The following is a 27,942-nucleotide window of genomic DNA, read 5'->3' on the forward strand; positions in this document are numbered from 1 at the left end:
TGTGGACAAAGACCCAAAGGAAGAAAGACATTTATGTGGTCCTAATGAGACCATGTCTATCTTCCAGTCCAACATATTATTCAGAATGCAATGGAAGGACCAAGCCACTGGCACCATGTGCTCTCGGGGAGAGCGTACAGATGAACAAGCTGTTTGCAGAGAAGTTCCTTGAGATTTCGCATGACTTGGTGAAAGACATGTCCTTAAGACACTTTTCCACTGATGAGTCAGAAGTGGAAAAAGGTTATTGACATCCAGTGTAGGGTGTCGAGTTTTCTGCAGGTATAGCAACATACCAACAGGACGAGGAAGGAGGAGGAGAGGCCAGTCACTCTTGCATCCTTCTTACTTCTAGAACCGCACACCATAGGCAAGATGCAACTTGTCCTCTTGAAGGAGCCGGATACACAAACACAACTTGTTGAGCATCCACCACAGGTCCAAGAAAAAAATGTTCCAAGGACCTGTGGACAAAGACCCAAAGGAAGAAAGACATAAATGTGGTCCTAATGAGACCACATCTATCATGGCACAATGTCAGGCTGCTGATGGCTACAAACTTAACGAATATGCATCTTTTCCATGAATCTTTTAAAAGTTATACATTACATTACTTTATCCAATAATATTGTATGTATTCTCATATTGTAGTATTATAAAATAATATAGCGGTCAATGTTTTGGTTTGGAAATCAGCTGATGCCAAATAAGAGTTTATTTCGTCGTATTTACCTTAATTATGTGCGAATTCTCTTGCTTCTAGTCAGCATAAACGAATATCTAGATAATTTACTTATAAGAGACAAGTAGAATAAACGAATGTCTAGATAATTTACTTTTATGAGACAAGGTCATTTTTTGTAGTATTATGTATTTTTAAGTCAAAATATGACTTGAATACGTCTTGCTGTGAACTAAATTATTTTTTTGTTAACAGATTGTGTTGGGAGTATGTTTATTGTATAAAAAATATGTGATTCCATTTGTTATTTTCACTTAATTTCATTGTAATACGAACTTTATGTTATCTATCTTTTATTGGCGTGACAGCACCAGTATAATTTGTTCTTACAAGCCCAGTAGTTTTGATTAAAATGATTTTATCTGAATCTTATCTACAGTTGTTTTGTGGCATAACTTTACAGGAGTTTTATCCTTGTTGCATATGCATGATAATAGTCATTAGCAGCTTGAACAGTTTTCTTAGCTTCAGCTACAACTTGGTTTAAATTTAGCAGCATATTTCCTTGCTGATCTTTGATCTATATCAAATAAAGTTATCACATAAAAATATATCAGTCCTACTCTACATAACGTCGTTTATCATAACAAAACTATAGTAATTGTTTACTCTCGTACGGTGGTTGAAACACAAACCAATCGGATATTGTTGTTATCCAATTCGGTTGTAATTAGCAAAACCGTTTTTCTTTCAGTTGTTCATGGCTGTACACATTTATGCAATGAGTATAATGTTAAAACAATACTTTCATCATTCTCTTTTGCTGTTTTTGAGCTTAATTCAACTAGATGGGATAAAGTTAGGCTATTGTAATTTGGTCTCTCTTGCTCCCTGATTGTACACTGCTGCCTCCACCCACTGCGAACAAAATCTTAAAATATTTTCAAAACATTATTGTATCTGTATTAATTGCTAAGCCCATTGTAAAATCAGATTATTGTATGGCGAATTATCATAGCCCATTGTAAAATCGGATTATCGTATGACGATTTATCATAATTTAAACACTACCTGTAATATTTTTTCATTTTTATTTGGTGAGCAATATTGGTGTTTAGGTCAACATGCATATGATTAAAATACATACATATACACCTATTCGATCAATTAATATTTGCTGTAATTTTTTCTTTACAGGTGTTTCTCCTAAAGCAAAGGAGTAATTTTGGTATGAAAAAAAATCTGGAATTGTCTCAGAACATACTGTATGAAGCATTACAAAAAAATAAGGTTTTTGATAACTTTTTTTCCCAAAAAAATATTTGTTTAAAATATCCATTTTTAAAGTATTTTATATTTTATTTTTGAATATTAATCCACAACAAAAGGCATTACAATCATGTATAATGTTGGGTGATTAGTTGAAAAAATGGGAGAAAATACTGGTTCTATTACCAAAGTAGCAAAGGCATAATATTGCCGTCGTCCTTAAGTGGTCTCCCCCTAGCAACTTGTGGGTTAACCAGTAAAGGATCCTCAATTTACCTATCCTTACCTGCTCTATTAACAGTTATCTTATTTTCTATAATTCTATGTCTTCTTAGCCAAATTTCTTTAGTTTTCTTACACTTATTTTCTAAAATATGTACAAGTCTGGGTGGTCCAATTCTCACAGTGGGTGTGGCCATTATACTTTATAACTTAAAACACTGGAGCAATCCTTTTCTACAAAAATTCTAATTGAACTATCAGATAATGACACTGTCATTATCCTTAACAACTATTATTTAACAACAGACCCTAAATCTTCAATGAAAATTTTCTTTTTTGAATGGCACCACTCTGAGAAGATTCTCTCACAATGGCAGCAATGTAAAGAATGACTGGGAAAAGAACTCAATCCAGCTACCTGCAAATGAGAAAGTACAAAACAAACAGCCTAGCACCCCAAACCAGAGAAAATCTTTCTTTGCTGTACTGATAAAACTTATACCTAGATGAATGTCTGGTATGTTTTGTTGAAACAATTTCACATCAAAATAGTCTTTAAAGCATACATAATCATTAGACAAGACAACAAACCTCGCCTATGCTGATTTCAGCCTCTGTGTATTGTAAGCCTTTCTGAATGATGCTGAGGAGAGCTGCTGGGGGAACTAATGCACCGTTGATATTTGACTGTGAGATATGCGATTCAATGCCAAATACATATGCAGCATGAAAAAAACCTGGCAACGGAGAGAGAAAACACATTATTCAACGTCAATTTAAAATGTTTCACTGAACATAAAAATAAATTCATTTTCAAGACACTATATGTAAAACATTCCACACTTTACATAAGCCTTTCTTGCTGTTTGGGGAGAGAATATATGTTACAGAACAGCAACTTCTCATCATTGGAAATCATTTACACTTACACCACCAAGTTACATTTATACTCATATGGCTCACCTGAGGAGTTTTTCCTTAAGTTAAAATCAAATAAAGGTAAATTTGAAGAAGTTGGACAGCTAATGGGAAAAGACTAGAGGGAATGGATGAAATGCAAAATGCAAAAAGCAATATAGCTATGGCCCATAAGGTGTTACACACAAACCTTTAATACAGTTCAACCTTGGGGCCTGGCCACTGCCAGACCAAAGAAAATTCAGGATAATGGAAATCACCCCTAAAAAATGACAAATATTTTAATCAATATGTATTTTTTACTGCTAACAAACCTGAGGTCTTAACAATAGGATAATCTTTTTGCACCAGCTGGAAACCAGTTAAAAACAATAAAAGATTGTAAAGCAAGGAATCAGTGGCATCTGGCAACTCATATATATACAGGTGGCTCATGGAGTCCTCCAATTCTTCTAGGCCTCGTCAATGCACATGCCTGGACATTCAGGGATTTCCGAGCTCCAGGGTTTTGGCTGCTACTATTACAGATCCCCATACTAAATGCAGTAGGTGCCGATCTACTTTTAGTACCATTACTAATCCTTGCCTGGAATGTCGTTCCTGGCCTGTGTCGCAGTGGAAGACGTTCTACAAGAAGAGGGAGTATCATAAAGTAACTACTTGTCCTTCTTAGGAAGGTTTCCCCTCCTCATTTGGACAGTTCAGCATCCTCTTCTTCTAGAAGCATTCCTTCTGTGTCGGTTGTACCGTTGTCTCCTTAACTTTTCTTCCACTGATTTGTAGTTGGAAGTACCGGGAGTTGCACAGGATGAGATTATGTTTACTGTAGCCCCCTCTCTCGTGGGATATAATGTCCTTCCCGAGAGGGAGGAGGCTATGCTTTCTGCTTCCTTTATTTAAGATTCCTGCATCTCTAGGCCTATGGGGTGCCCCCTCATATATTCATACAGTGGACCCCCCGGTATTCGTGTTCTCTGGATTCGCGGACTCACACATTCGCAGATTTCTCTCTGGAACATTTCCCCCCATTATTCGCGGAAAATTTGCCTATTTGCGGTATTTTTCTATGAGAAATATCCACAAATTCCTGTTATTTTTCTTAATTTCATCATAAAATACACTTTTTGCGATAAAAAAAAAAAAAAAAAAAAAAACAGGAATACAAATTTTTAGTGGGTTTTTCTTGAGTTCTAACTACCAAAATAGGAGGTTTTAAGCATTTTTATAGGGGTTCCAAATACTCGCGGGTTCTAACTATTCATGGGGGTGTCTGGTACGCATCCCCCGCGAATACGGGGGGACCACTGTATAGTATATTGTTGTTATCAAAAGCAGAACAAAACTTATAAATAATCACTATCATTCATTTGGTGTACTAGTTCCTTACAAAAATTCTGGCTACCTCCTTAGTCAATAAGCATCTCCCAGGAAATGTTTACACCTTTGGTCCATCAAGAGCTTAAACCACGCTAAAAGCGTAATGTTGAATTCTGATCTTCCTGGCATTTTTCAATGTTTTCCAGCACTTCAAACATTTTTGGCTTTCATTTTCAGCAAAAACCTAAATATCTGCTGCTTTTGATACTTGTATGATCATTTCAATAAAACTGGTTTTACAATACTGTATGCAGTTATGTCTTATTGTCATATTTATTTTACTAAATTTTATAAAAACAGCATTCAGGCACCATTTGCATCCTGACAGTGTTTACATGCATAAAATCACCAGCTGATTGCATTTTACCAACATCATCACAACCATTAGTTGCTAAATGAAATGCATTTCGTAGACTCATTTGTTTCATAAATTAACAAAGTTGTACTTACAAAATGCAGTAAATTACTGAAGTAAATGTGTGATTTGCTAATAGTATCAGATGTTGCTTCCAAAAAATTTTGTGGCCTGCTCATTACTGGTTTTCTCAGTCACAGGTATAACCATAAATTTAGTGGCATACTTTCTTAACATGTTTTCCTCTCCATTGCATGTAGGCTGAATAGATTTATTATTTTTGTTTACATAGTCACCTTTGAAAATTAGCATATTTTTAACAAGCTGACAACTGTAACACAACCCTTAACCCTTAAACGCCGAAGCAGTATTTTAAAAATCGTCTCCCGTATGCCGGCGGCGTTCGCAAGTGAGCGCTGAAGCGGAAATTTTTTTTTTTTCAAAAAATCACAGCACGCTTAGTCTTCAAGATTAAGAGTTAATTTTTGGCTTCTTTTTTTGTCATTGCCTGAAGTTTAGTATGCAATCATCAGAAATGAAAAAAAATATCATTATCATACATAAATATTAGGATATATGACAGCGCGAAAATAAAATTTCATATATATGTATAACAAATCGCGCTGTGAGCAAACGGTTTAAAGCTAACGAGTTAATTTTTTTGTTGTATTGTACACTAAATTAAGATCATTTTGGTATAAAACACATTGTAAAACGATCAAGGCAACACAGAGAAAATATTATCACAAAATGATGCATGAATTCATAACGCGAGGACATAAAAAAAAAGCTGTTTTCAAAAATTCACCATAAATTGAAATATTTTGGGCTAGAGACTTTCTGTTTGTTTTGGCAAAATGAAGGTAATTGATTGAATATTACTAGACTGTAAGTGTTGTAGCTTACAATTGCAGTTTTCGACCATTTTGGTTGAGATTTAAAGTTGACCGAAGGACGAATTTGTTTCTATTTATCGTTTATTTATATGAAAATATTTTTCTTTCAAAACTGATAAAAGCTCAACCATGGGGTTGTTTTTCGTTGTATTGTACATGAAATTGCACAGATTTTCCATATATAAAACTTTATGTAACAGCTAATTTAAAATGGTGCAAACATTACGACAATCGCACGAAAACATTTATGATTTTTTCGGAAGTTCCCGCGCGGACGTAAGGAAAAAGTATTTTTCATAAATCCACTATAAATCGAAATATTGTGCTGGAGACTTCCAATTTTGTTGCAAAATGAAGGTAAATGATTGAATATTACTATAATATAAGAGTTTTAGCTTACAATTGCGTTTTTTGATCATTTCGGTAGAGTCAAAGTTGACCGAAGGTTGAAATTTTGGCACATCGTTATTTATATGAAAATATTTCAAAACTGATAAAAAGCTACAGCCATGAGTTGTTATTTGTTGTATATACATGAAATTGCACACATTTTCATATATAATATCTCCAGGTAACGGCTAATTTAAAATGGTGCAAAAATTATCAAAGTGACAAAATAATTTCTGAGATGTGTCACTGATTGCTTTTTAGTGCGAGAAGAAAGAAATTCGCACTTGTGCGCCTGGTAACGATTGTAAATCAACAACGCCTTTGATCCGTGAGCTCCCAGTGCGTGATTCAAAAGTTTTCGCCTAGTAGGCCTATAACTATTTTTCAGCAAATTTTTAAAGAAAACTTTTTTCGTTGGACGTACCATACGTCGTAGACCGACAGACAATTTTCATCGACGTTTAATACGTCCAATCAGCGTTAAAGGGTTAATAAACCGTTTTCTCGATTAGATTGTTTATGTCAGAAATTGCTGTTATTTATGCCAGTGTCTTGCATTCAGTAGTAAGTGGTTGTTAATTACTATAAGAAATAATGATGAATTCTAAGACAAGTCAAAATGATGGTAAGCCTGATTTAATGAATAAAAATTTGCATTTAACCAAATGAACTTTGGCTTCAAAGCCTATTTTTTAGTTTAAAGCTAACTCAGATATTATCAATGGTATCTACTGACAATACATCTTGCACTGTATACAATGAATATGACAAAATCAAGTTTTTGGACAAAATTTTAATGATCGCATGACAGTACATGAGATTGGATACATGAGATTGGAAGATACATGAGTATGGCAGTCTACAGTTATTGGCGGGAGTTCCATTCTGGCAGCTTGATTATGGTTATTTTGTATTGTGTATAGGCAGTTCCCGGTTTACAACAGTTTCCGGTTACAATACTTTTCAATAATATTCATCAGAAATTATGTCAGATTTACAATGCATGTTTCAGGATTATGATACCGATTTGATGCAAGAAATGTGACTCCAAAAAGGCAAAATAATCAATATATTTGATCTTTCTTTTATGAAAAATGCAATAAAAATGCAGTTTACAGTGACCTCCCCGTATTCGCAGACTCCAGATTCATGGACTCACGTATTCACAGATTTCTCTCTGGAACTTTTAGCCCCCTTATTCGCAAAAAATTTGCCTACTCGCTGTACTTTTCTATGAGAAATATCTACAAATTTCTGTTTTTTTTATCTTTTTATCAATATCATAAAATGCACTTTATGTGATAAGACTATTTAAAAAACAACCAGGTTAAACATTTTTGGTGGGTTTTGCTTGAGTTTTAATTGACAAAATAGGCAGTTTTAAGCATTTTTTTTTTTATAGGGGTTTCAACTATTCGCGGACTCTAGCTATTCACAGGGGGGTCTGGTACACATTTCCCCCAGAATACCCCTGGGAGGAACATTGTACATAGTTTTTAATATACCCAGAGCATTAAAAATAAGGCTTTCTCATGATTTTTGATGATTTGTGACGATGTTCCGGCTTACGACAGATCTCAAGAACAAAACCCCGTCATAAACCAGGGACTGCCTGTATATTTTTGCGTTTTACGTAATATTTTCATTGGGAATGAACTGTGCTTGTGTCATGGCAGAGCAAGCTTCAGTTCTAAAATCCAACAAAATCCAAAAAACGTAGTTGCTCAAGAATTAAAGATGCTGATTCAAAAATGTTGCAAATCATGGGAGTTCTCAGACCAAGGAATACCCAATTTTCGAGGTTAAACTGTACTGTATTGTGAACTTTGATCCTCACAGCAGTAAGCAGTACCCCTTTACTGAGAACCTTTTTGGTATCGAGGCGGATATGAAGTTGCCAAAATACTAAGAAAACCTTCCAGTACTGGTATAGTACAATGCTAAAATAGAGAAATAATCTGCATGGCTGAGGCAAATAATCTTAGCATGAAGCTATGACTTGCATGTAATAAAAAATGAAATTGTTAAGATACAATAAAGTTTTATACATACTTACCCGGCAGATATATACTTAGCTAATGTCCTGACGTCCGACAAGAATTCAAAACTCGCGGCACACGCTACAGGTAGGTCAGGTGATCAACCCCCTACCGCCGCTGGGTGGCGGTAATAGGAACCATTCCCGTTTTCTGACAGATTTTCTCTTCCACCTATCTCCTGAGGGGAGGCTGGGTGGGCCATTAAACGTATATGTCTGCCAGTTATGTATAAAACTTTATTGTATCTTAACAATTTCATTTTTATACATGCAACTTACCCGGCAGATATATACTTAGCTGATTGGCACCCTCGGTGGCGGGCAAGAGATAGTTACTCAATATAAATAGCAATCCAAAAAACAGGGAAACAACGTCTTGTTGTAGGTACTAAAAAATATTCTTAAAACCTTGGTTCCTACCTTATTGGGCAGAAGACTTCATGAATACTGTCTATGAGTCTGCTTGCCTCAAGAATTTCAGTGAGGATGAGACCTGTCACTGAGAACTCTTCTGGATCTTATCAATGGGGGCTAGCCCGCTTACTCGACAAGAGCCTTGTCTCAGATCATATCAATGGGCTATCTCACTTACATGGTAGACCCTTCACCTTTGTCATATCAACGGGGACTAACCCTCTTACAAGACAGAGCCTAGGTCCAAACCATTAGAAGGAGCATGAAAACCAATCTCGACCACCTGACCACACTAATATTGTTAGAAACTACGATTTGAAAGTGGTACATTTCCACTACCACTTTCAACCAACCATAAAAAACGACACCACAAAATTAAAATTTTCTAATCTATCTAAACTAATTAAGATCGGTTTCAGCCCCTTGTCCCAGCACCGAATCCGTAGATACGTAGGGTCCGAGAGAGAAGCACTTTTCATAAGTGACACGTACATCTCTCAAATAGTTAGATGCAAATACTGAATTACATCTCCAGTATGTGGATTCGACTAAAGCCTGTAACGACATATTTTTATGAAAAGCTAAGGAGGTGGCCACAGCTCTGACCTCATGCGCTTTCACTCTCAGTTGTCTGAAATGTTCCTCTTCATAGGATGAATGGGCTTGCTTTAATGATGTTCCTCTAATAAAAGAAGTCTTGGGCATTCTTTGAACATAGTCCTCTCGGATTCCGTTACTGAGCACCAAAGGCTCTCCGAGTTTCCCTCCTATTCGTTCTTTCTTTCTAGATAGAACTTGAGGATCCTGGACATGAGGTCCTCTCTACCTCTCTCCCCACCAGGGATGACAATCCTTCAATTTCAAAAGTCCTTGGCCAAGGCTTAGAAGGATTCTCATTTTTGGCTAAAAAATAGGGGGTTAAAGGAGCATACTGCAGTGTCCTTCTTAAAACCCACTGTACCTTCTAAAGCCTGAATTTCGCTTATTCTCTTAGCTGAGGTTAATGCAAACAGGAAGAGAGATTTCCTAGTCAGATCTCTAAATGATGAATTATTAGGAGGTTCAAACTTCTCTGACATAAGGAATTTCAACACCACATCCAGGTTCCAGCTAGGTGGTTTAGACGTTTTGGACTTCGAAGTCTCGAAGGACCTAATTAAATCATGCAGGTCTTTATCGTCTGTGATGTTTAGTCCAGGTCTTTATCGTCTGTGATGTTTAGTCCTGTATGTCTAAAAACTAATGAAAGCATGCTCTTATAACCTTTTATGGTAGAGACTGCTAGTTTACATTTCTGCCTCAAATATAGCAGAAAATCCGCTATCTCCGTCAAAGAGGTACTGGAAGAGGATACATTCTGATTCCTGGCCCACCTTCGGAAGACCTCCCACTTCGACTGGTACGCGCGTATAGTTGAGGGTCTTCTGGCTCTTGCAATTGCCTTTGCAGCTGCGCGTGAAAACCCCCTCGCTCTGACGAGTCCTTCGACAGTCTGAAGGCAGTCAGACCGAGAGCGGGGAGGTTTTTGTGGTATCTGTCGAAGTGGGGCTGTCTGAGAAGATCGTTCCGTAAGGGAAGGGACCTTGGAAAATCTATCATCCATTCCAGTACCTCTATGAACCAATCTTGGGCTGGCCAGAATGGGGCGATGAGGGTCAGCTTTGCTCCCTCCGCTGAGACAAACTTTCTTATGACTTCTCCTATGATTTCAAATTGAAAAGGAAAGAAAGGCGTACCCATCTATTCCCTTCCAATCTAGAAGGAGACCGTCTATTGCTACTGCTCTCGGATCCGAAATCGGAGAGCAGTAGTTCTCCAGCCTCGCGTTCCAATGCGTTGCAAAGAGGTCTATGTTGGATCTCCCACATAGGTTCCAAAGTTGGTTGCAGACCTCCGAGTGCAGAGTCCACTCTGTGGGAATGACTTGATCCCTCCTGCTCAGCAAATCTGCTCTCACATTCTTTTCGCCTTGTATAAACCTCGTTAATAGCGAGATGTTCCGATCCTTTGCCCCAGAAGAAAGCTCCTTTGCCTTCTCGTAAAGGGAGAGAGAGTGAGTCCCCCCCTGCTTCCTTATGTAGGCTAGAGCTGTCGTGTTGTCCGAGTTCACTTGCAACACTGAATTTGAGACTTGGGAATCTAACTGCATGAGAGCTAGATGCACTGCCGCTAGCTCATTCTCGATGTGCCAGGACACCTGTTTCCCCACTCCAGGTGCCTGACACTTCTCTTGAGCCAGTCGCCCCCCATCCCACCCCCTTCCGAAGCGTCAGTAAACAACACTAGGGAAGGGTCGGTAACTGCATTGATAGTCCCTCGTTGAGTCTTCCTGGTTCTAACCACCAGCTGAGCTCTTTCTTTATTGCTCTGGAGAGAGGAAAGGGATCCAAAAGATCCTGATTCCTCTGATCCCAATTCTCCTTCAAGAAGAATTGAAGGGGTCTTATGTGAAGCCTCCCTAGAGAAACGAACTGTTCCAACGAGGAAAGTGGGTTCCCCGAGAAGACTCATCCATTCCCTCGCGGAACATCGTTCTTTCTCTAGGAAGGTTTTCACTTTAGAAGTCACTTTTTGTACCTCGATCCTGTCTTTCCATAGATGGATAAACTTGAAAACCCCGAGAATCCATCAGAATCCCCAGATAGACAATGCTTTGCTGGGGATCCATCTGGATTTCCTTTCAAATGTAGCCAATGAGCTACATTTTTCATCAGCCCCGTGAATACTTGGGGAGCTGTGGCAAGACCGAAACACAGGGTGCGAAACTGATACACTTGGCCCTGTACCATAAACCTTAGGTACTTTCTGGACGAGAGATGAATGGGTACATGAAAGTAGGCGTCTCCATTGTAAACTCTGTTTTGATCACAAAGTGATTTAGGGCGCTTACGTCCAGTACTGGTCGCCACTCCCCTGAGGCTTTCGGTACCAGGAAGAGGCGATTGTAAAAGCCTGGGGACTGAAGGTCTTGAACCTTTTCTATCGCCTCCTTTTCGAACATCTGTTGCACCAGATGCAGGAGGGCTTGGTTTTTTAAGGATCCCTGTATCTCGCCGCCAACATCCCTTGGCGTAGTGGTTAAGGTGGAGGTTTTTCCCTGAAGGGGATAAGATATCCTCTCTCGAGGATCGAGAGGGACCAGTTGTCCGCCCCTCTCTGAGCCCAGACTCTTGCAAACTTCAAGAGTCTGGCTCCTACTGGAGTCTGGAGGACTCCTGTCTCATTGCGGTTTCGAGAATGGCCTTCGAGAAGATCGTCCTCTCTTGAACGGTCTCCTACTCTTGAGAGTGGGTCTAGAGGTTGCTCGTCCTCGAAAGGGCTGTTGGAATGAAGCCTTATGCGTCCCTACCTCTCTTTTAGCCATAGGCACAGCTGGTTTAAGCCTCTTGGCGGACTGAGCAAGAAGATCTTGCGTCGCCTTTTCCGAAAGGGATCTTGAAATATCCTTAACTGTTTCCTGTGGAAACAGGTATCCTGAGAGAGGGGAAAATAGTAATGAGGATCTCTGCAAAGGAGAAACTGACTTGGCTAGAAACGAGCTGTAGACGGACCTCTTCTTGAGTACTCCTGATCCAAAGAGAGAGGCCACTTCCGTGGATCCATCCATGACCGCCCTTGTCTAGGCACGAAAGGACACTCGGTCAATTCCTCCATAGTACGAACTCCAGATCCTGCGCTCTTTTTGCTAGGGCTCCTAAGGGCCAGCCCAGTCCATAAAGTTGAAGACTTCTAATGTGCGAAACAGACCCTTGAGCAAATGATCCATCGCACATTCCCCACGACGCTTTCGCCGAAAAGTAAAGGGCGCCTCCTAGAGGAGTCCACTAACGCCGAAAAATTTGCGTCTGCCGACGAAGGAAGGCCTAACCCCATCGGCTCTTTAGTGTCGTACCAGACACCCGGCTTCCCTGCCAGTCTAGACGGAGGGCACATAAAGACCGTCTTACCTGCCTCCTTCTTAACCAGGAGCCAGTTCTCAAGACTCTTAATTGCCTTTTTCATTGAGAGCGTAGGTCTCATCTTGACAAAAGAGGGGGACTTCGCCAGTTTCGTGCTCGAAAGAAGAGAGCCTGGAGAAGGAGGATCAGCCGAACTAAGCGAGTCCCCAAACTCCTGAAGCAGAAGTGCAGAAAGTCTCTTATAATCTGAGACTCCCACCTCTTTAGGTTCTTCCTCTTCCGAGACTTCCTCCAAGGTTACATTCGGAGAGGGAGACTTCTTAGGAGAAGAACTCCTAGAGGGTATGAGACTCTTTTCCTTCAAGCGCACACCAGAGGAAGAAGCAGGTTCATTGTCCGGGATATGTTTACTCCCTGTCCTCGGGAAATAAGAATCCTTCGCTTCCTGCCGCTCTACAGGTTCTTGATACCTGAGCGGAGAGGCTCTAGAGCCTACCTTACCAGGCTCTTGGCGCCTGCTCGGCGAGGTGTATGCGCCTACTCTCGAGCGTCTACCAGGAGTAGGGCGCGATTCCAGGTCTAGGCTCCTTTCAGGATCTTGGCGCCTATAAGGAGAGGAGCTTCTCTCAGGAGTAGGGCGCGAATCTAGAATTAGGCTCCTTTCAGGCTCTTGGCGCCTGCGAGGAGAGGCGTTTGCGCCTACTCTTGAGCCTCCTCCAGGAGTCGGGCGTGAATCCATGTTCAGGCTCTTCTTAGGCTCTTGTTGCCTGTAAGGAGAGGCGCTTGCGCCTACTCTTGCTCGTCTTCCAGGAGCAGGGCGCGAATCCAAGATCAGGCTCCTTTCAGGCTCTTGGCGCCTGGTAGGAGAGGAGTATGCGCCTACTCTTGAGCCTCTTCCAGGCTTAGGGCGCGAATCCCTAGTCAAACTCTTTCCAAGTTCTTGGCACCTGTAAGGAGACGCTTGACTCTCCCTAGAGGAGAGCCTATCCGGAGCCCCAGGTCTTGAAAAAGGTAAGGGACTTCCATCATCCTGGCGTCTTACCGTACGCTGGCGCCTTTTAGGAGAGCCATCATAACTCCTTGAGGGAGAGGACTTCTCACCTCTCTCTCTATGGGAAGAGCGTAACCTCTCTCGCTCCTTACTCCTGCTTGACGAGGAGTGTCTACTCCTAGGAGAGCGTTCGCCTCTAAAAGGAGAGGATCTAGAGCCTATCTTTTGGCGTCTTGAAACGTCGTGACTCTTCCTCGAATCATAACTTCTGGGAGAGGAAGATACTCTTCCATGCTGAGAAAGAAGCATAACACGAATCGTTTTTTCGTAAACTCTGGGAGGAGAAGGGGGTCTTCTCGGAGAAAGGCGCCTACTAGACTCCGACCTCCTACTAGGAGATGGCCTCCTAAAAGAGCTCTTTACTGGAAGGGAGGTGTCCTTCCTGCGAGAAGGCTCCTTGCGCCTGCTTGTCGAAAGAGAGTCTATTAATGAGGAAAGATTCGCTTGAAGGCCAACAAAAAAACTTCTAGACGAGCGAATCTTTTCTGGTGAAGACTCCAGCGACCTCATCGCTCTCTTTGGTGCGGGAGAAAACTCCGGAAAAGGCTCTGGGCTGGAGTCTAGAGCGCCTCCTTCCGAAGGCTTCCAGGCTCTCTTGAGAGGGCGCGACCTGGAAGTGGAGCTCCATCCACGCTTAGGTGAGGAAGAGTCCGAATCGGAAAAGCACTTCCTAAGGATGCTTTTCCTATAGCTAATCCAAAGCAGCCTGGGACGAGTCTACAGGATCTGCTGAAGGGACGCCTGACATGGGGTTATACTCTACATCCCCTTGCGGCTTCGACATTCCTCCTCCCTTGGGCATGGGAGTCTGAAAGAGGTCTAGGCCTAGGAGCGATGCGGAGTCGTCAGATGCCCCCTCCACTGCACTGGGGACACTGCACACTTCACCCTTACCTTTATCCATGTCACGCAATTGCTGTTGCAAAATTGCGTATTGACGCTTCCACAGCGGCTCCCTTGGAAGACGCATCTACGAGTTCGCTGTGGGGGAAGGAGCTGAAACCACATAAGAAGATGGCGAAGGTACTACAGGGTTAGAGATACTATCCTGTTCCGCAGAGCAGGATCTACTAGAACTTCTAGCCGAGGCTTTCCTTATTCTATCTCTCTCTAACTTTCTAACATATGCAGATAAATCCTTCCATTGAATTTCAGTTAGACTCTCACATACATCACACGTATTCTCAACTGAACATTCCCTTCCCCTACATTTTACACAAATAGTGTGAGGGTCCAAAGTAGCCTTCGGCAACCTCACCTTACATCCTTCATTTATACACACTCTCACGGAGTTCCAGGTGTTACATCAGACATCCTAAACAGTCACAATCAATTCCAAATCAAACCAAAAACAGCGTATGCCAATAGCCAAAGATCAAATACTTCCCAAATATCTTCAGCGAAGCAAGCAAGAAATTCCATGCAGGAGCTACCAACAAAGTTGTTACTAACACCGGCAACAGAGAAAATCTGTCAGAAAACAGGAATGGTTCCTATTACCGCCACCCAGTGGAGGTAGGGGGTTGATCACCTGACCTACCTGTAGCGTGTGCCGCGAGTTTTGAATTCTGTCGGACGTCAGACATTAGCTAAGTATATATCTGCCGGGTAAGTTGCATGTATAAAAATTGAGAATTTAAAAAGGTATGCATGTTCATACATAACCATAACTCAATTTTATATGTGCTTTACCATAACTCAATTTTATATGTGTTTAATAACACTGTTCAATGGATGGAACTATTTGAATTTGTTTGTTTGTTTGTATGGTGATTTTACATTGCATGGAACCAGTGGTTATTCAGCAATGGGACCAACAGCTTTACGTGACTTCCGAACCACGTCGAGAGTGAACTTCTATCACCAGAAATACACATCCCTAAATTCCTCAATGGAATGCCCAAGAATCGAACTCGTGGCCACCAAGGTGGCAGGTCAAGACCATACCGATCATACCACTGAGGCGCTGGAACATTTTGAAAGCCATTTTGCTGGCTGACTTGCAAGCACAAGAAGAACAACTCTAATGGATGAACTTATAATATTTTTAAGAAAGAATGTTACACAGTGACAGCAAACTGTGGTAAAAGCAAAAGACAAATATAAAAAATGAAATTTTTTTAATAAATATCACAATTTTTGAAAGTGAAGCGTATTTTTCCTAACTATACAAACCTGAGGTCCTTTACATAAGGAATTATTTTCAGCGTAACTGGAATTACAGCCGTTAAATTCTTGAACAAGGTGGATGGGCAGTAACTACTGTGTGGCAGGTGGGTAGGCCAGCAGGCAGTAACTACTCTGTGGCAGGTGGGTAGGCCAGCCTGCCCGGATGTAAACACTCCACTTTGCCTTTCCGCCCAGGTTCAGATTGAGGGGTGGCATGAGGTGGCCATATATGTAAAGGACCTCAGGTTTGTACAGTTAGGAAAAATACATTTTACTTTTAAAAATTGTGATTTGTTCCTACACGATATACAAACCCTTGGCCTCGGTCCTTTACATAAGGAAGACTTACTGATTGGTGGGAGGAATGAGTGAGCCTCTAGAACCGACTGGAGTTCTACACACCTAGGCTACTCCTCCTGGTCGTAAGAGAGAGGAGGAGTGCCCTGCCTCTGACAACTTGATCGGAGTATAGGAGCTGCAAGATCATGAGTCAGACTTCTGGCCCTTTTAGAAATGAGTGAGGAATTGTAACTTATCCGAAAATGGGTTGTGAAGAATATTTAAGAGTCGGAGGCATTAATGCAAAGTTCCAGGAAGGGTTTGCATTATTGCCAGTCTCTTTCCTCCCCTTGCTAGATGAAGGAGCAGGATTTCTTCTCTAATTCTGATACGAAACAGAAAGGAAGCTTTACATGTGAGCTTACCACATCAATCGCCCGACCAGCCAGTGTAAGTTCGAGTCCTATTCTCAACCGGAAGGAAGAGGAGTGGAAGGATGAGGTAGGCACGGTCTAGGTATAATATACCTAAACCGTGGAGGTGGGGAAGGTGGAAAGGCCAGTCATTCTCGCATCCTTCTTACCGCTAGAACTGCACACCGTTGGCGAGATGCAACTTGTCCTCTTGAGGGAGCCGGGTAAGCAAACACAACCTGCAAGCATCCACCACCGGTCCAAGGAAATGAGGTTCCAAGGATCTGTGGGTGGGCCCGAAAGATAAGATATACATGATCGCAATGAGACCTGATCTATCTTCCCGTCCAACATATTCTTCGGAGTGATGAAATGTACCCATCCACTGGACTATCCAACTGCACAAAAGTCTCTCACAGTCTCGTAATACTCGGAGAAAGACGTGTCATCGGACACTTCTGCAATGGCAGTCTGCAGTGGATAAAGACACCGACACTCCATGGTGGGTGTCGATCCTTTATGGATACAGCAACACACCAATAGGACAAAGTAATGACTGATCTGGATCAACCAATACAAAGCTCATGACAGTCTTGGACTCTTCAACAGCTGCCACCTGACTGCGCTCAGTGTGAGCTGTCATGCATCTGAGACGTAGTCACATGACACTCGCCTTTTGAAGGGTTATGCCAAGAACAACCATACAAATCAACTATCTTGTTCGCTACCGATGCTGGGAGACGAGATGATGGTTCTCTCAAGGCATGCGCACATCAGACGATAGTCAATTGCCTTCTAGAGACCGAGGTCCCTGATGGCAAGACAGAGGTTCTCATAGTAGTAGTTGAATCTCAACCAAGGAGAAACAATACTATATGCTAGTGAAAGACTAAGGTGAATGCGGACCTACGTCTTCACAATTGAATTGAGAGAAGTAAACTCTCAAGATTCTGAACATAAAAAAAGTCCCGTCGATGACACCAACCAGTGAAGACAGCTTTCATCCCTGTTGTTTACAGAGGAATGAAAAAGCTAAACCGCTATTTCATTGCTGTTAGGTGAGAAGTTGGAGTTTGCAATGAAAGCGGAGCATCTTTCAGTAATGAAAACAGGGATTGTACTGCCTAAAGAACCGCTTCTGGTGGGCTGGATCAGGAAGGACATTTCTATTTACCTTGGAAGCAGACCTGGCAGGGTGGGGAACAGGTGAAGTCTTCCGTTATTCATTTACAATTCGGGGTGAACAAAGAACAATTGTACACCTTGCCAATTACGAAATGTATGTTAGAAGACAAACTCAGATTATCTGAAGAATATCATTCTGCGTCATCGCAGCAGCAGGTGCAATGATGCGGAAGACTAGGCTACAAACTTCTGTTGCCATGAGGTAAACAGAAAGATGATAATGAGTCTAGTGAGATATCTCTGTCTGAGAATTCTTGCAACAGCAGCAAAAAGCGATGCAGGAGAGATGGTCATACACGTATGCGAGAATTCCAGCCGACCAGAGACCTAAGTCTGTGATTACCGGGCAGAGATTCGAATCGGTTGTCAACCTCGACAGAGAGACAATACCAACCAAAATATCTCAGAGAGCATGCCGTACTGGCTGAGGCAGGCTGGCAGCACCGTACACCGCTAGTTCTTGCTAAACTTGTCATCATCCTGAGTTGCCAGGTATTCCATTCCATGAAGGAATGCGTTCAGCTAGAAAAATGATATTGTCATGTTACAATAAAGTTTTATACATACTTACCTGACAGATATATACTTAGCTATAGACTCCGTCGTCTCCGACAGAATTTCAAATTTCGCGGCACACGCTACCGGTAGGTCAGGTGATCTACCGCCCTGCCCTGGGTGGCAGGACTAGGAAAACCATTCCCGTTTTCTAATCAGAATTCTTCTCTTCCACCTGTCTCCTGCGGGGAGGCTGGGTGGGCCATTAATCGTATATATTGTCAGGTAAGTATGTATAAAACTTTATTGTAACATGACAATATCATTTTTATACATTCAACTTCCCTGCCAGATATATACTTAGCTGATTAGCACCCATTGGTGGTGGGTAAGAGACAGCTAACTACTGAAATAGACAGGTAAACAACATATGTTGTAGGTATTAATAAACCTTGGTTCCTACCTTATTAGGCTGAAGACTTCGCGGCTACTGCCTTGGAGTCTGCTTAGCCTCAAGAGCCTCAGCGAGATATTGATCTATGGCTAAGAGTTCTTGTGGGTCTGCCAATGGGGTCTTATCCACTTACTCGGCAGAGCCTAAAGGCCTTTGTCATTGGGTGCTATTCCACTAACATGACAATACACCTTGTTCAAGGAGCACAAAACCGATCCCGATCACCTGATCCTAACATCCATGTTAGTTCTAAGATTGTAAGGAGTTATCCCCGAACTCCTTACAAACAACCAAAAACTCGAAACATAAATACACTTTCATTACAAAATATACAAAAAAAAATTTTTGTACTCCCCTACTAGCCATACATACCCTTGATCCCTACCAGCAATGACACTATGCTCCCGTGCGTCATTAGTGAGCTTGCTAATAGAAAACCAAGCACATATCTGACAAGAGGGTTTATGTACGATAAAAACACACAATTAAGGATCAGTCTTTGCTCCAAGACCCAGTACTGTATCTGCTGATACAAAAGGACCTAGCGAGAAGCACTTCTCATAGGTCACTCTCACATCCTTCAGATAATGAGATGCAAAACACTGAATTGCACCTCCAATATGTAGTCTCAATGATATTCTTTAGAGACATATTCTTTTGGAACGCCAAAGACGTTGCTACTGCCCTCACTTCATGAGTCTTGACCTTTAGAAGACCGAAGGATTCCTCCGAGCAGTTCTTGTGAGCGTCCGTAATAACGCTTCTCACAAAGAAAGCCAAGGCGTTCTTGGACATGAGTCTTTTGGGGTTCTTCACCGCACACCAAAGACCTTGTTGACAAGCTCCCATCTGTCTCTTCCTCTCTAAATAATATTTAAGAGCTCTCACTGGACAGAGAGATCTCTCTATCTCTCTGCCTACAAGGTTAGATAGGCCTTTTACATCAAAAACTTCTGGGCCACGGTTTTGACGGGTTTTCGTTTTTGTTCTTTGCAGAAACATTGTCTGGAGAAACAGATGGCAGCATCTCCTTTGAAACCCCACCGTGGAATCCAGAGCGTGCAATTCGCTCGTCCTCTTGGCTGTAGCGAGAGCCACCAGGAACAAGCATTTCCTAGTGACGTCGCGGAAGGAAGCCAGATGTAAAGGCTCGAATTTATCCGATGAAAGGAATTTCAGGACCACGTCTAGATTCCAACTAGGTGTTCTAGGAGTAGCTGCCTTTGAAGTCTCAAAAGATCTAATTAGATCGTGTAGATCTTTGTTGCTTGCAATGTCTAGGCCTCGATTCCTAAATACTGAAGACAGCATGCTTCTGTATCCCTTTATTGTTGAGACAGATAGGTGTGATTCCTCTCTCAGAAAGAGGAGGAAATCGGCAATATTCACTATAGAGGTATTGGAGGAGGACAGCTTCTGACCCTTACACCACCTCCTAAAGACTTCCCACTTTGACTGGTATACTCTTCTCGTCGAAGCTCTGCGGGCTCTAGCGATAGAGCCCGCAGCCTTGCGAGAAAAGCCCCTCGCTCTGACAAGTCTTTCGATAGTCGAAAGGCAGTCAGAGCGAGACCTGGGAGGTTGTGATGAAACCTCTCGAAGTGGGGTTGTCTGAGTAGATCTGGTCTGTTTGGAAGCGATCTGGGGAAGTCCACTATCCACTCCAGTACCTCCGTGAACCATTCCTGGGCTGGCCAAAATGGGGCTATTAGCGTCAACTTCGTGCTCTTCGAAGCTACGAACTTCCTGAGCACTTCCCCCAGGATCTTGAACGGGGGAAAGGCGTATGCGTCCACACCCGACCAATCCAGGAGAAACGCGTCTATTGCGAAGGCTCTCGGATCTTCCACTAGAGACAAAAGATCTCTACTCTTTTGGAGAGGAACGTCGCAAACAGGTCTATGTGAGGTCTCCCCCACAGGGACCAAAGACTTCGACACACTTCTTCGTGTAGAGTCCATTCTGTGGGAAGGACCTGATTCCTCCTGCTCAGTCTGTCCGCTCTCACATTCTTGATCCCTTGAACAAACCTTGTGAGGAGAGTTATGCCTCTTTCTTCCGTCCAGGTTAACAGGTGTTTTGTTAACTGATAGAGGGAGAAAGAGTGCGTGCCTCCTTGCTTGCGTATGTAAGCCAGAGCCGTGGTGTTGTCCGAATTTATCTGTATCACCCGCTCTGACTATCTCTTCGAAGAACTTTAAGGCTAGGTGTATGGCCACTAGTTCCTTGCAATTGATGTGCCAGGACACCTGTTCCTTTGGTCCAGGTGCCTGACACCTCCCTTGCTCCTTAGCTCGCTCCCCATCCCCGGACTCCGAAAGGTCGGAAATAAACACCTGTTCCTTTGTCCAGGTGTCCTGACACCTCCCTTGCTCCTAGCGTCGCTCCCCATCCCGACTCCGAAGCGTCGGTAAATAACACTTGGTCTGGGTTCTGCAGGGCAAGCGATACGCCCTCGTTCTTTTGAAGAGGAGGGATCCACCACTTCAAATGATCTTTTACCTCTTGTGGAAGTTGGAAGATGTCCGAGAGTTGTCCCGTCTTCCAACTCCACACCTCTTTGAGGAAAACTGAAGAGGGCGAAGGTGAAGTCTCCCCAGAGAGAAGAACTTTTCCAGTGAGGACAGGGTCCCTAAAAGGCTCAGGTAATCCCTCGCTGAGCTGTTCTTTTCTCTTAAGAAGCTCGAGATTCTCGACAAACCTCGAGTGATTCTTTCTCGCGAAGGATATACTCGAAAAACCCCGAGAATCCATCTGAATCCCCAGATAGACCAAGTTCTGGCTGGGGATCAGCTGTGACTTCTCGAGGTTGACGAGCAATCCTAGCGAATCTATCATGTTCCTTGTTACTGATAAGTCCTCCAAGCACTGAATCTCCGACTTGGCCCTGATCAGCCAGTCGTCCAAGTAGAGGGAGATGTTTATTCCTCTAGGTGAAGCCATCTTGCCACATTCGCCATCAGGTTGGTGAATACTTGTGGAGCTGTAGACAGACCAAAGCACAGAGCCCTGAACTGAAAGATCTTGTCTCCTATTACAAAACGAAGATATTTCTTTGACAAATGGTGAATGGGAACGTGGAAATATGCGTCTTGCAAGTCCAGAGAGACCATCCAATCTCCTGGACGAAGAGCCGACATTACTGAGGCGGACGTTTCCATGCGAAACTTCTTTTTCTGAACAAAGCGATTCAGAGCGCTTACGTCCAGAACTGGCCTCCACCCCCCCGATGCCTTTGGTACTAGAAAAAGGCGATTGTAAAATCCCGGGGAGTGTGGATCCTGCACAAGTTCGATGGCCTCTTTTTCCCACATTTGCTCCACCATTTGAAGGAGAGTCTTTCTCATTACCGGGTCTCTGTACCTCGCTGACAGTTCCCGAGGCGTAGATGTTAGGGGAGGGCTGTTGTCGAAGGGGATTACATATCCCTTCTTTAGGACCGACACTGACCAAGGGTCGGCTCCCCTTTTTGCCCATACTCCTGCAAAGTTCAGGAGTCTGGCGCCCACTGGTGCTTGAAGGAGCAACAAGTCACTTGGATTTCTTGAAGGGCCTAAATGAAGACCTTCCTCTCTTATCAGAGCTCTTCTTTCTGGTAGGGGGACGAGCCGCTGTACCTCCACGAAAGGGCTGCTGAGGAGGACGAGATTCCTTCTTAATCGCCGACACTACAGGAGTCTCCTTTCTTGGACGTTTGCGTTAGTAGGTCTTGTGTCGCCTTCTCAGTTAGCGAGCGAGATATATCCTTCACCAACTGAGAAGGAAACAGATGATCCGATAGAGGGGCGAACAATAAAGCAGTCCTCTGGCTTGGAGAAACCCCTTTCGATAATAGGGATCCATAAACTGATCTCTTTTTCAGGAGACCAGCACCAAAAAGGGAAGCCACTTCACCCGAACCGTCCTGTACTGCCTTGTCCATGCAGGACAGGACGCTATGGAGAATCTCTGGGTTTTTAAGAAACTCCGGATCCTTAGATTTGTTGGCCAGAACTCCGAGTGACCAATCCAGAAAGTTGAACACCTCTAAAGTGACAAAAAGTCCTTTAGAAAGTGGTTCAACTCTGAAGTGCTCCACGTCGCTCTGACCGATCCTAAGGAGTGACGTCTAGAGGCCTCCACTAAATTGGAAAAGTCGGCATCTGCAGAGGCAGGTAGAGAAAGACCCATAGTCTCTCCTGTCCCATACCAAATACCTCTCTTTCCATGTAATTTGGAAGGAGGCATGCAGAATACCGTCTTTCCTAACTCCTTCTTCTTGTCCATCCAAGAATCTAAAGAATGGAGTGCCTTCTTCATAGATATCGCAGGCTTCATTTTCAAAAAGGCCGAAGATTTTGCCGTAGCCGAGCTCGAAAAGAGAGAACGAGGAGAAGGAGGAGCCGCCGGACTAAGAGAATCTCCAAATTCTTGAAGTAATAATGAGGCTAAGACTTTATAACTAGATAGTCCCTCATTAGCAGGAGGTTCGTCATCAGACAACTCGTCTAACCCTCGATCAGTCGAAGGAGAAAGTTCACGTTTGGAGGGAGAGTCCTTCCAAGACCTCCTATGCTCTGAAGGAGAGGAGCTCCTATTTGGAGAAGAGTCATAACCTCCAGGAACGAGTCCCCGACTCCTGCCTCCTGGCTCTTGACTCTTGCCTCCTGACTCCTGCCTCCTGGCTCCTGACTCCTGCCTCCTGACTCCTGACTCCTGCCTCCTGACTCCGGACTCCTGCCTCCTGACTCCGGACTCCTGGCTCCTGCCTCCTGACTCCTGCCTCTTGGCTCCTGGCTCCTGCCTCTTGACTCCTGCCTCCTGCCTCTTGCCTCCTGGCTCTTGCCTCCTGGCTCCTGCCTCCTGCCTGGATGCCTCTACACTCCTGGCTCTGGGCTCCTGCCTCCGGGTTGATCTCCTACTCCTGCTCTTGGCTCCTGCCTCCTGGGTGACTCCTCACTCCTGGCCGGTGCCAGACGTCTGATCGGTTCATCCAGGTTCGTACAGGAAACCTCACCTCGAGTAGGAGTATCGATCCTGGCGGCAGATACCTCCATACGTCTGGAGGATCTTTTGATAGGAAGGGAAGTGTCTTTCCTTCTAGGAGGCTCCTTTGACAGAACTCCTACAAAAGACGAAATCTGTTCTTGCATCGCCATCATGAATCTCTTCGTAGCCTCCTCTTTATCCTCTTCGGGAGGAGGGGAAGGAGGAGGGGAGGAGTCCATAGCCTCCACCTCCTGCCTCCTTCTCACTCTGGTTGAAAGAATGGCTCTTCTTGCCTTCTTCACTCCCGAGGGAGACTCCTCAGGGAAGTTTTCTGGGCTCGAATCAATAGTCGGAGCCTTCCAACTCCTCTTGAGAGGCCGAGATCGATCTGAATCTCTCCAATCACGTCTCGGAGATGAAGATCCCGACGACGAAAAACACTCACGCAGGACGCTTTTACAATAGCGATCCTTGGCAGTCTGGGGTGTCACAGAAACCGCCGAAGGGACACCTGATCGGTGGGGATTCTCCACAACCTCCTTTCGGTTTTCGACATTCCTTCTCCTCTGGGCATGTGAGCTTGGAAGAGGTCTAGACCTAGGAGCGTTGCTGAGCCGACCAGATGCCCCCTTCCACTACACTGGGGACACTCATATCACTGTCCACTGAAAAATCACTAGCCTTACCTTGTATGGCAGCCATTTTGTTTTCCATCAACTTGAAGGCTGCTTTTTAGATCCGCAAGTTCTTTTGCTGGATCTACAGGTTCTGCAATAGGAGAAGGGGCTGCAATGGAAGGAGAAGTAGCAATACTTACCCTTGGGGAAGATCCCAAGCTTGGAATTAGTTCAGATCTAGAACTACTTAAACTTCTATACGAAGCCTTCCTCACTCTTTCTCTCTCTAACTTTTTTAAATAATTAGTTAGATTCTTCCATTCGTTCTCACTCAAGTTCTCACATTCCTTACAAGTATTAGTAAAAGAACATTCATACTCCCTGCAACCCTTGCATACCGTGTGAGGGTCTACCGAAGCTTTCGGCAACCTCACCTTACAGCCTACATTCACACAACGTCTCACAACCATTCCAGAGTCAGACATTATTAAAGAAAATTCAAAATCAAGTCCACAAAACAGTCCACAAAAGCGTATGCCAATCCAAACAATCAGATACGTCACCAAAAGTCGGTCAAGAAGATCAATTGCCGGTGAAAAAAGAAAAACCAATCGAGAGGAACCAACAACAATGTTGATGGTCCGGGCGACAGAAGAATTCTGATTAGAAAAACGGGAATGGTTCCTAGTCCTGCCACCCAGGACAGGGCGGTAGATCACCTGACCTACCGGTAGCGTGTGCCGCGAAATTTGAAATTCTGTCGGAGACGACGGAGTCTATAGCTAAGTATATATCTGGCAGGGAAGTTGAATGTATAAAAATAGAACGCAAAAAGATACACTCGAGCATTTGCATTTCAACCGAAATAGGAGGAATGAAAACCCTCCTATTCGGTGAATGCAAATGCTGTGGTGCTGTTGTAAACAATACCACCATTATCTCAAAATCAAAACAGGTAAGCTCTTGGGAGACCTGCAAGGCAGTCCCGAGTTGTAGGTCAATTAAGAGAAGATACTATTCGTCTCTGGGGGGGGACGACGACGACGACGACCCCTTCTCAGCCTTGCCACTTGAATGGTCTGGTGGGACCGTCATGTCAACCCTGGGTACCGAACGATTGCTGCGCAAGCGATCACTGGTCTGGCGAGAGTCACCTGAGCGATTCTTACCGTCCTTCCGTTCCATGCCTGGGTCCTGACGGCGAGTGCACTCAGCCGTCTGGACCTTGGCTGCACGGTCAGCTGTAGGTGACCGTACACTCGGTGACGCTCGCAAGCGAGCAGCCGAGATGGTTCCTGGTCTGGAGGTAGAACCTCTGGCGCCGGGAGCGGAGGTAACAGCGGTGGCTGGTACCTCCACGGTCCCCGTCTTCTTCTTCCCTGAGGAAGGAGAGATGGGCCCCATTCCCAGAGGAACGGGAGGACCAGTGGAAGACCCACCTGTCTCGCTCCTTAGAAGTCCCTGTGCGAGACTTCTGGGGGGGGGAGAGAGAGAGGCCACCTTCTTCCTCGGTTGAGGGGCCTTGGAAGTCGAAGGGGAAGAGGCGGCAGAAGACGATGATGAAGACAAAGACGACGACGACGACACCTTCCTCTTCTTCGTCAACTTCCTCAGGACGGCAGAAGGTTCTCCCATCAAGGATGGGGCTGTGGTGGCTGTCGAAGCAGCAGGTCCCACCGCGACCTGGGAAGGAGGACCTGACGGAGCAGCAGTGGAGAGAACGCTTCCCCAAGGAGGGTTACGAAACTCTCGTATGGTAGGCGAAGTGCCTGCCACCACCGAGACTGGTCGGTTGCGCGAATGTGACCGTCACCTGGTTGGGGCTGAGGGTGCACCTGACTGGAGAGAGCCGATACCGTCCTCCGACTCATCCAAGTCCTCATCAAGGCCGAAACCTCTCAAGAGGACTGGATGGGGAGCCTCCACTGGTCTCTGCGTGGACGGTCCCACAGGACCGTCACATCAACCCTGGGAACCAAGCAATCACCGTGAGAGCGATCACCGGCAAGGCACGAGTCACCTGAGCGCCTCGCTCCTTTCTTCCCCCCCGTGCCCGAGTCATGACAGTGAGCGGACTCAACGTCAACAACTCTGGATGCACGCGAATCCGAAGATTACGTGCACTCAGGGACTCCCGAATGAGCGCCCGACATGGAACTAGTCTTAGGGGCAGAACCTCTAGGACTAGCAGCAGAAGTGCAAAATGTTATTGTTAGTATACAATAAGGTTTTGTACATACTTACCTGGCAGTATATACTTAGCTATACGTCTCTGACGTCACGACAGAATTCAAACTCGCGGCACACGCGACAGGTAGGTCAGGGTGATCTACCTTACCCGCCGCTGGGTGGCGGCTGTAAGAACCAATCTCCCTTTCCAGCCAGAATTTTTCCTTCCACCGGCTCCTGAGGGGAGGCTGGGCGGGCCATCAATCGTATATATCTGCCAGGTAAGTATGTACAAAACCTTATTGTATACTAACAATAACATTTTTGTACATGAACTTTTCCTGTCAGATATATACTTAGCTGATTGACACCCTTGGTGGAGGGAAAGAGACAGCAATATAAATATGGAAAAAAAGGGGAAAACAACACTAGTTGTAGGATGTAAATACAACCCCTTGGTTCTTACCTGTTTAGGAGAAGACTTCGTAGTTACTGTCTATGAGTCTGCGTACCTTAAGAGCTTCAGTGCGAGGGGCGTGAACCTACAGCTGACAGACTCTTTGGTCTATCAAAGGGATTTGGTTATCCGCCTTACTTGATAGAATCCGAGCAGGATCTGTCAACGGGGATTCGCCCACTTATATGACAGAACCTAACCACTATCATTGCAAGGAGCTCAAACAAAACCGATCACCTAACCAATCTAATCATTGTTAGACTACGAAATGAAAAACATGCCTACCCGCATGTTCTTTCAAACAACCAAAAACTTACAACCTAACAAGGGGAAAAAATATATACTACAAAGGATATGTCTTCAGCTCCCTGCCCCAGCACCGAATCCACCGATACGTACGGGCCTAACCCGAAGGCACTTTTCATACGTAATTTTGACGTCTCTCAGATAGTGGTTTGCAAAGACTGAGTTGCAACGCCAGAATGTTGCCTTCATAATATTACTCAGGGATATGTTTTTGTTAAAAGTCAATGACGTGGCAATAGCTCTTACCTCATGAGCTTTGACCTTAAGAACTTTGAATTGACTTTCATCACATATCGCATGCGCTTCTTTCACCAGGCTTCTGATAAAGAAAGAAAGCGCATTCTTCGAAAGAGTCCTCCTTGGATCTCTTACAGAGGCACCCAAAGGTTGACATCATTGCCCTTAAGTTTTTTCTTTCTCTGTAGATAGAATTTTAAACTTCGTACTGGGCAAAGCGACCTCTCTGCTTCCTCGCCTACTAATGCAGACAAGCCTTGGACTGCAAAGCTCCTAGGCAAGGATTGAGGGGTTCTCGTTCTTAGCCAAGAACGAAGGAAGGAACGAACAGATAGCTGCATCTCCTCTGAATCCCACATTTCCTTCTAGTGCATGGAGTTCACTAACCCTCTTTGCGGAAGCCAATGCCATGAGAAAAATTGTCTTCTTCGTGAGGTCTCTAAACGAGGCAGACTGAGGCGGTTCGAACTTATTGGACCTCAGGTAACGTAGCACTACATCCAGATTCCAACTCGGAATCCCTGGAGAAACCTTCTTGGATGTTTCAAACGATCTTATTAGATCATGAAGGCTCCTTATCTTCTGAAATGTTAAGTTTCTGTGCCTAAACACTGCAGATAGCATGCTACGATAGCCTTTAATGGTTGATACCGCCAATCCACTTTCTTCCCTAAGGAAAAGT

The 27,942-nt window shown here is 43.9% G+C and overlaps 1 protein-coding gene across 1 annotated transcript in view; it reads right to left on the reverse strand.

Moving 5' to 3' along the window:
* Nucleotides 1-27,942, reverse strand: part of LOC135195070 (F-box-like/WD repeat-containing protein TBL1XR1) — a 144,729-nt gene that overhangs the window by 86,524 nt on the left and 30,263 nt on the right. Inside the window, exon 3 of the mRNA XM_064221445.1 lies at nt 2,765-2,910. Within this exon, the coding sequence (XP_064077515.1) occupies nt 2,765-2,910 (146 nt within the window). The remainder of the gene's footprint in view (nt 1-2,764; nt 2,911-27,942) is intronic.

This window comes from Macrobrachium nipponense, chromosome 15, assembly GCF_015104395.2.
Source record: "Macrobrachium nipponense isolate FS-2020 chromosome 15, ASM1510439v2, whole genome shotgun sequence".
Lineage (NCBI taxonomy): Eukaryota > Metazoa > Arthropoda > Malacostraca > Decapoda > Palaemonidae > Macrobrachium > Macrobrachium nipponense.